The sequence below is a fragment of the Trachemys scripta genome, chromosome 16 (genome assembly GCF_013100865.1).
Source record: "Trachemys scripta elegans isolate TJP31775 chromosome 16, CAS_Tse_1.0, whole genome shotgun sequence".
NCBI lineage: Eukaryota > Metazoa > Chordata > Testudines > Emydidae > Trachemys > Trachemys scripta.
Window position 1 is genome coordinate 7,381,020 of NC_048313.1, and position 9,054 is coordinate 7,390,073.

The 9,054-nt window shown below is 51.8% G+C and overlaps 1 protein-coding gene across 3 annotated transcripts in view; it reads right to left on the reverse strand.

Moving 5' to 3' along the window:
- Nucleotides 1–8,290, reverse strand: part of LOC117888527 — a 30,900-nt gene extending 22,610 nt beyond the window's left edge. The window contains exons 1-6 of one of the 3 annotated variants that reach the window (XM_034792009.1): nt 8,091–8,290; nt 7,224–7,508; nt 6,640–6,733; nt 4,066–4,382; nt 2,835–2,900; nt 519–828 (exon numbers count right to left, since the gene is read on the reverse strand). In XM_034792009.1, the coding sequence (XP_034647900.1) occupies nt 800–828; nt 2,835–2,900; nt 4,066–4,382; nt 6,640–6,733; nt 7,224–7,488 (771 nt within the window). In that variant the 5' untranslated portion in view covers nt 7,489–7,508; nt 8,091–8,290 and the 3' untranslated portion in view covers nt 519–799. Of the gene's footprint in view, nt 1–518; nt 829–2,834; nt 2,901–4,065; nt 4,383–6,639; nt 6,737–7,223; nt 7,509–8,090 lie in introns of those variants that run through there. The other 2 variants (XM_034792008.1, XM_034792010.1) reach the window with 2 other exon arrangements.
- Between the last annotated feature and the right edge of the window lie 764 nt (nt 8,291–9,054).

Sequence of the window (9,054 nt, forward strand, 5' to 3'; positions counted from 1 at the left end):
CATCCATCGCTCCCAGCATCCCCCCAGCATCTCCATACACACCCATCCATGCCCCCACTCCTCTACCCATCTCTGCATTCCTCCATCTGTCTGTCCCACCCCACACACCTGCATCTATCTATCTATCTATCTATCTATCTATCTATCTATCTATCTATCTATCCCCATAAACGCCTATTCATCCATCCATATACACCCCTATTTATCTATCTAGCTCTGTGTAAACTCGAAAGCTTCTCTCCAACAAAAGATATTACCTGCCCCACCTTGTCTCTCTAATAAAAGACAGGTCAAGCCAATTTTTGTCAGCCATGTTGCTGTGTTTGAAGGGAGACAGCCTGTACAGATGAACTGGTTGCGTCAGCGTAATTACAGCCTCGTATTCTTTCAAAACTGTCGTTCAAAATTGGGGAAAACACCCCAAACCCAAGTCACTTAAAACTTTCTTACTTAAAAAACAAAGGATTTTTTTTTTTAATATATATATATAAGCTTTGGAAGCCAACAAGGGAGTGTTACAAATTTCCGTATTAAAAAGGGTGTTTCATTTGACCAACCATTTTTTTTTCTTTGAAAAATTCCAGCTGTCTTTGGGGGTTTCTGACAGCAGAGCGACCAGGCACAACGCAAGGAGGCGCAACCGTAACGATTGTATGAATTGCTCACAGGCAGGCGTGGGAAGCAATCACCATTTTATCTAATTCGCTAGAGGGCTCGGATCAGCACTTGCCACTGTGCCTTTCCAACTCCGGGATGCCTTCGAAGGAAGCCGGGGGCAGGATGAAGTGAAGGGAAAATCTTACATAAGGGTGCAGTAGGAATCTTCGTCTAGAGAAACACAAAGTCTCCAGTTACCGTCGGGACTACATTGGTGACCACAAAGAAGATGCTGCATGAAAACTTTTGAATGGAAACAAACCGTTTTCAGTTCCTACCAGATGGTTCCCCTGTCCTGCGATGGGCCAAACGTATTTGCAATGCAGTTTTCTACATTCAGTTTGTTTCATTGAAAAAGCTTTCATTTCAGTTAAAATAATGGGGGTCTGGGCAGCGCCTGGCATGATGAGGGGCCCTGATCTCGGTCGGGGTCTGGGCAGCGCCCGGCACAATGGGGGGCCCTGATCTCGGTCTGTCTGTCCGAGACTTTTTGAATGTGAGTGAGGGGGTGCTGACCACCCTCAGCAGGGGCTGCGGGGAGGAGGCAGTGGTGGAGAAGGACACTCGATAATGATTTTAAAGAGGTATCATTGAATTTCATTTGTCACGGCACTTTTTTATCACAGATCACAGCACGTCCTGGTGAGTTTAATACAAGTCACGGGGCTCGGGGCAAACAGCAGATGGTGACTTCACACCTGTGACGTTTATTTCTAGAAGCCCCGGCCAGATGGGACCCTTGTGACCTTCTCGTCTGACCTCCTGCACCACATGGGCCGGAGAAGGCCCCAAAACAATTCCTAGAGCCGATCGGTTAGAAAAACATCCCAGCTGGATTGAAAAATGGCCAGTGATGGAGACTCCACCGTGCCCCTCAGGAAACTGCCCCAATGACTCTCGCCGTTAGAAACTGACCCCTTATTCCCAGGCGGAATTGGTCTGGCTTCAACTTCCAGCCATTGGATCAGGCTCGACCTCCCGGTGCTGGACTGACGGGCCCCTTATTGAATATTTCTATTCCCTTCTAGCCTGGGATCGAGTCAGCCTTGAAACCTTCTCTGTGTCTAACCCTTGAATCAGCCCCTTGGCTCTTCTCAGACCCCCTCCCCGATCGGTCCAGCTCCTTTGGCTTCTACTGCATTTCCCACGGCTGCTCTGTGATTTGTGATTTGAAAAAACACTGGGGCACGTCGGCAGCCCCAGTTATAACCTTCCCCCCAGTGAGCGGCTCCGAGATCTGCTGGGCGTTGCTGGCCAAACGCAGGGTGAACTCAGGGGCGGGATCACTTAGGCCTTGGCTACACTTGTGAGTTACAACGCAATAAAGCTGCCCCGGGCGCTCCCCGTGCACACTGACAAGGCACGTAGAGCACTCTGACTCTGTGGCTACAGCGCTGCTGGTATCCACCTCGGCGAGTGGAGTAACGTTTGCTGCACCCCCGCTGGAGCGCCGCGGGGCCAGTGTGAACAGGGTGTTGCATTACTGCGCTCTGATCGGCCTCCAGAAACATCCCATAATCCCCTTAAGTCAAGTGGCCACTCTGGTCATGGTTGTGAAATCGGCTGCAGGAATGCGGAAATGCCCTTTCAAAGCTCCGTTTCGGAGAAGTCGGCTGCTTATCAGCTCCGAGAAAAGCAAACATTTACTGTTTGCTTTCAGTGAGTGAGACAGAGGCGGGGGAGAGGGGGGGTCTGAATTTACAAGACAGCCTGCTGACACATTCTCAGCCCCCCAAAAACCCACTCTCTCCCCCCACTTACACACAACACACTCCCTGTCACACCCCACCCCCCCATTTGAAAAGCACGTTGCAGTCACTTGCATGCTGGGATAGCTGCCCATAATGCACCGCTCCCAACGCCGCTGCAAGTGCCGCAAAGGTGGCCAGGCCAGTGCGCTGGCAGCTGTCAGTGTGGCCGGACTGCAGCGCTTTCCCTCCTGCGCTCGCCGAAGGCGGGTTTAACTCACAGCGCTCGACATCTGCACGTGTAGCCAAGCCCTTACCGACAGCGGCTTTGCTGTCAGTCAAAAAGGAATTTTACTCCCACGCTATTGCTACACCTGCTGTTACTGCGACTGGAACTGGAAAAGCCAGCGGTGCCCTAGGGGCTGCTACTAATGGTGAAAATAGTCCTCGTACAGCTCCGGCTCCTATCAGAGATACACCTTCTCCTACCTGGCTTCTGGTTCTCTACTCCACCTTTGGGTTTTCTTCTCAGTCCATGAGAGGTCACTTGCAGGGCTGCAATAAATAAGAAGATTTTCATGAGGCCACACCGCAGATGGGCAATCGTCAAGGCTTTGACACGAAGCGGAACGGGACCTGCGTCTCATTGCTTGGTCTCTCTGTTCAGTTCAACTGCTGGAGCTGCGGGCGTCTCTCGCTCTCCGGCCGGTTTCTAACCCTTTAATCATCCTCGTGGCTCTTCTCTGCCCCCCCTCCCATTGATTGATGTCCTCCTTGAATGGTGGCCACCAGAACGGGACACAGGATCCCAGCAGCAGCCGCACCAGGGCCAAATCCAGACAGAAAATAACTTCTCCAGTCAAAGGGCTTGTCTACACGACGCAGCTTTTAGCGACAAGGCTGTGGCAACACAGCCTTGTCGCTCAAAGTCAGCATGTGCCAACGCTCTCGGTCAGTATCTTGTGGGCGCTTTTGCTGACAAAATACTTCCAGGGCCATAGTGCTCTGTACGTTTTCTTTTGCCTCCGAGCACAGCCCGGGGGAGGCGAACAGCGGGCGGCCTACAACACTTACCAAGCTCTGGAACTTCCCCAAAGGTGCGGCTTCCTCGAGAAGCCGCCTAAGGTGTCTCCGGCTGAGTAACAGCCACACTGCAACGCTGCACAGGGAATGGGAGGGCTCGCCCGGCGCTGAGCTGCAGCCACCTCTGGGGGGGAAGCTGGGGAACAGCCACATATAACGCCATGTGGCCATGGCTCACCCAGCGCTGATATGCAGCCACCTCTGGGGTGTGGCAGCTGGAGAAGAGCCACACAGCAACACCATACAAAAGCTCTGACCACTAGACCCCACTCCCCTCCCAGAGCTGGGGATAGAACCCACGAGTCATAAGAACGGCCAGATTGGGTCAGACCAAAGGTCTGTCTAGCCCAGGATCTGTCTGCCGACAATGGCCAATGCCGGTGCCCCAGAGGGACTGAACAGACAGGGCGATTATCGAGTGATGCATCCTATCATTCAGCCCAAGCATCTGGTAGCCAGAGATTTAGGGACACCCAGAGCATGGGTTGTGTCGCTACTGATCCTGGCTAACAGCCATCGATGGACCTGTCTCCCAGGCACGTATCTAGTTCTTTTCTGAACCCAGGTACCTTTCCCATCCCTCTTTCAAATCCAACACCCCCTCCTCCCTCCTGTTCTCCTCCTTGGCTGCATTTACCTTGTAATTCTCCCTGGAGTTCTTTAGCAAGGTCCCTTCTCCCTATTTTTTCCAGCACCGTCGCAGTTGCCCTCAGTGCGTAAGTCCGGCCGAATTTGCCTATCAAATCCTCGACAAGGTTTTCTAGGCTGGCGTCCCTCTGGAATGTATTGGGTGCGTCAAGGAAAGCATCTCCTTCCGCCACAAGCTCCTTCATGGGTGTCTTGCACAGCACATCTTTGAACTTTTCAAATTGATCTTTTCTCAGTGTCTCGAAGCTGGCAGTAAGGACCTGTCGGACAACAGCCCCCTTCACATTTGAAATGCTATTGGTCATTCTGGGGAGAAAGAGGACAGAAGGGAAAAGAAACTGAGACCTTTGGTGTCCGTCATGACTTTACTGACATAAAATACAACGTTCTGCGCTGGAACATATTCAAAGAGGACTTTCCAACTGTCCTTTTTTAACAGCAGCCGCCCAGGTTTCCCACTCCTAACTTTATCTGTGAGGCCAAAGACAGCCACGCCCAGCCCTCCGATTTGTGAGGAGCTGAATATAAACCAAGCTGGGTTTCTGGCAGGCAAAAATGAGGGCTGTGTAAGTGTGTCAGTTTCCTGGAAAGGTTCGTAAGACACAGATTGTGGAGCTTTTCCCGCCGTATTTCACCCGAGGAGATTTACGGGCAGCAGGTTTCAGACAGATAAGAGGAAACACGTCTTCACGTGAGGCACAGTCATCCCGGGAATGTTGCAAACGCCAAAAATAGATCTGGGCTCAAAGATGAAGACGTCTCTGACCTGATGCCTTTGTGATCCTGACCCACATGTACGGCTTTCATTTCTCCATGTATTATCCTGATTGCCAAGACCTTGGTCCTGCTGTAACTTTAACCCAACAGTCAGCGTCTGTCAATGATTTAATGCTTACGATGCCCCACAAATGTACCCAGTGAGGCGGAGACACACAAGACAAGGATCTAGTCACATGGCGCTGACAAGCTCAATGAGACAAACAAAACCAGGCGGCATTACCGACCAGACACCAGCTGGTGAGGGATACCGCCAGCATGGGAGAGGGGTGTTGGGAAAGAAGTGGGTGTTAAGAAGGGACTGGAAGAAAAAAGAGGCCACTTAGCTCAGAAGACGGCCTGGGAGTAAGCGTGACACTGAAGAGACAAAGAAGCCGTTGGGAGGGAGCAGCATAGAGATAAAACTTCCTCTGGTTTAAATGTGGACACTTATTTTGGCTTCAAGGCAGCTGCCTTGGTTTAATTTAAGTCGAGGGAAAGGGGGAGATTTTACTTTCTTCTGAGAATGGCCACTGGTCCTGAAAATGGTCAGAGACTGGATAAGACGGACGCCTGGTCCGGCCCTTCCTGTAATACCCCGTGAGTCACAGCTCAGCTCAGCGGAGACGCCTCGACTTCCGTTTTCAAAGCATGGCGGGTTACGGCGTTCCTGAGCAAGGGCCTCAGACCTGAGCAGAGAGACCACCTCGTAGACACAATAGAAACACAGAGAGAGAGAAACATAGAGAGACAGCAAGAGAGAGGAACAGAGAGAGAGAGAAACAGAGAGAGGCCTCATTGCAGATCAAAGGGAAGTTCACACATCTCAAAATTTGTCACACAAATACCCTAGTCCTGCTGCTCCTAATGCTATAAGAGGAAGGATTTCTGACGTAACAGCTTCCATAAGAACGGCCGTACTGGGTCAGACCAAAGGTCCATCTAGCCCAGTATCCTGTCTACCGACAGTGGCCAATGCCAGGTGCCCCAGAAGGAGTGAACCTAACAGGTAATGATCAAGTGATCTCTCTCCTGTCATCCATCTCCACCCTCTGACAGACAGAGACCATTCCTTACCCATCCTGACTAGTAGCCATTAATGGACTTAACCTCCATGAATGTATCTAGTTCTCTTTTAAACCCTGTTATAGTCTTGGCCTTCACAACATCCTCAGGCAAGGAGTTCCACAGGTTGACTGTGCACTGTGTGAAGAACTTCCTTTTATTTGTTTTAAACCTGCTGCCCATTAATTTCATTTGGTGGCCCCTAGTTCTTGTATTATGGGAACAAGTAAATAACTTTACCTTATTCACTTTCTCCACACCACTCATGTTTTTATAGACCTGTATCATATCCCCCCTTAGTCTCCTCTTTTCCAAGCTGAAGAGTCCTAGCCTCTTTAATCTCTCCTCATATGGAACCCGTTCCAAACCCCTAATCATTTTAGTTGCCCTTTTCTGAAATTTTTCTAATGCCAGTATATCTTTTTGGAGATGAGGAGACCACATCTGTATGCAGTATTCACGATGTGGGCGTACCATGGATTCATATAAGGGCAATAAGATATTCTCTGTCTTATTCTCTATCCATTTTTTAAGTGATTCCTAACATCCTGTTTACTTTTTTGGCTGCCACTGCACCCTGCGTGGATGTCTTCAGAGAACTCTCCACGATGACCCCAAGATCTCTTTTCTGATTAGTTGTAGCTAAATTAGCCCCCATCATATTGTATGTAGAGTTGGGGTTATTTTTCCCAATGTGCATTCCTACAATGATCAACCCTCCTGCAACCACACCCTGTTTTACGTTTCTTTCCTGTGCTCCTCTGCTGTGGTCTTCTTTAGCGTCTTCTCTGTGGGCTCCTTTAGCGTCTCCTTTTTTCTCTCCTGAGCTTGTTTTGCTACTTTAAATAAATAAATAAATAGTCTTTAAAATCATTTTCACAATGTGTGTCCCAAAGATTAACCCCAGGGCTTGCTGGGCTGGTCACGTAGGGTTCATTGATCCACCAGGGTCCATGAAGGCGAGTGGGGGGGCAGGCGTTAGACCCTAGGTCTTTGGCAGTGGCAACTACGGACAGGAATAAGGGTTGGGAACAGCTGGCAGGCGCCTACGAGGTCACTAAAAGTTTTAGTCACCTCGACCAGCTCCCCGTCGCTCAGCCTGAAGTCAAAGCGTTCCCGATGTCCATACATACGTGGCTAACTTGTGCCCCCAGTTGTTAGGTGGCGTCTGGGTTTGGGTCTGGCCTGGGACATTAGGACAGATCTGGGGATGAGGGGGAAATGCTGATGGAGGCCGCAAAGGTGCGTGTCCACTGGGCTCTCAAAATCTCTTGCTAATGAGATTCATGGCCCCGTTTTGCTCCCCCCCCGCCCCATTCCCTTTACCTGGCACTTTCTTCCTGAGCTTGTCGGCGAGATCTCTCCTAGGTACGGCTTCCAGGATCTCCCTGGTTTTTTCGAGGGCATCAGAACTGCCGAAGTGGCTCAGTATCTCGTCGATGGTCTTTTCCCGGTCGGCTAATTCCAAATAGCGACAGCTTATTGTCTTGTCATCAACTCCATTCACCAGATACCATTTGAAAGCTTTGAAGTTTTCCTCACTCAGATCACTCAGGATTTCACGCAGTGTGACTTTGACATTGACCGACATGCTGCAGAGATAATGAACTCCTGAGGAACGGGGAGGAAGAACATCAAGTGGAGGATAAAGGGGGACTGTCCCCAATCACAGAAACCCCCTGGGCCCATCTAGCCCAGAATCCATCCACCCCCACCCCAGCTCAGACCTATGAGGATTTGATCCTGGTCCATCAGTACCCAGACAGGGAGGAGATTTTTGAGATACGGGGTCTCTTTAATCTCACAGACAAAGGCAGAATGAGAACAAATGGCTTGGAGCTGACACTAGCGTTGACCAAGATATGCAGGGCTATCTATCTATCTATTTATCTATCTATCTCCATACACCTCCTCTATCCCCCCCAAACACACACTTGCCTCTTCCTGCCCCACACAGCACCCCAAAAATCTGGCAACCCCCCTGCATCGGACCTGCTCTAAACCATGTCCAGCCGGCTCCTGTCTCAAGACCACACGGCGCTCCCAGCCGTAGCCCTGGCAGTCCCGGGGCAGCCACCTAGGCTGATGACCCCCATCCAGGCGTTCCCCCAGGCCACCGCTGAGCGGCGGTGCCAGCGTCCTGGCCCCTCTGTGCCACCGTCCCCCTATCCTATTGTACTCGGCGAGTTTTACCGTCACGTGGAGAAGGGACTCAGTGGAGAGGCCCCTGGGGGACGTCTGTCGAGGAATTCACCGTGGGAAATCCGCCCTGTCTTGTGTTAGGTATTAAATGGCTTTGCTGGACCCTTCTCCGATGCCTGTGAGGCCTCAGGCGGTTGGAGGGATTATACAGAATGAAACAGAAACAACCTGCGAAGGTTAAGCTCTCGTGAGGGGTGTGTGCAAGCAGAGAGAAGGTGCAGGGCGGGTGCAGTTCCTGTAAAAGGCCCTGCCAGGCTGTGGGGCAGCAGCAAAGGGAGGGGACGTTGGCCTTTGGTCACCATTCCCCTGCCTGCTGCAGCAGGACTGTCTGTTACACGCCTGGAGACAGCCGGGCCGGAGCTAGACAGCCGGACATAGAGGGAGCTGACGGACACGCAGCCAGGGGCTGGCCTCACTTGATCTAGATCAGGGTGGGCAAACTTTTTGGCCCGAGGGCCACATGTGGGTGGGGAAATTGCACTCAGGGCCATGAATGTAGGGCTGGGGCACGGGGTTGGGGTGCAGGGTGCCCAAAGGGGCTCAGGGCAGGGGGTTGGGGTGCAGGAGGGGTGCGGCAGGGGGTGTCACGGAGTGTGGGGGAGTCAGGGCTCTGCACCCCCACTTCCTGCAATTCACGGGGACTCTCGGCCCGCCAGGGAAACAGAAGGTTTATTAGATGACGGGAACACAGTGTAAAACAGAGCTTGTAGTTACAGAAAACAGGACCCCCTCAGTCAGGTCCATCTTGGGGGGTAGGGAGCCCAGACCGCGGTTCTGGGTCTCCCTCCATTTCCCCAGCCAGCTCCAAACTGAACCCCCACCAGCTGTCTCCCCCAGCCACACACCCCAGCTCCTCCTCCAGCCTTTGTCCATATTCCCGGGCAGAAGGTGTCACCTGGCCCCAACCCCCTCCTGGGCTCAGGTTACCTGCTCACCTATCATCCCTCAAGTGAAG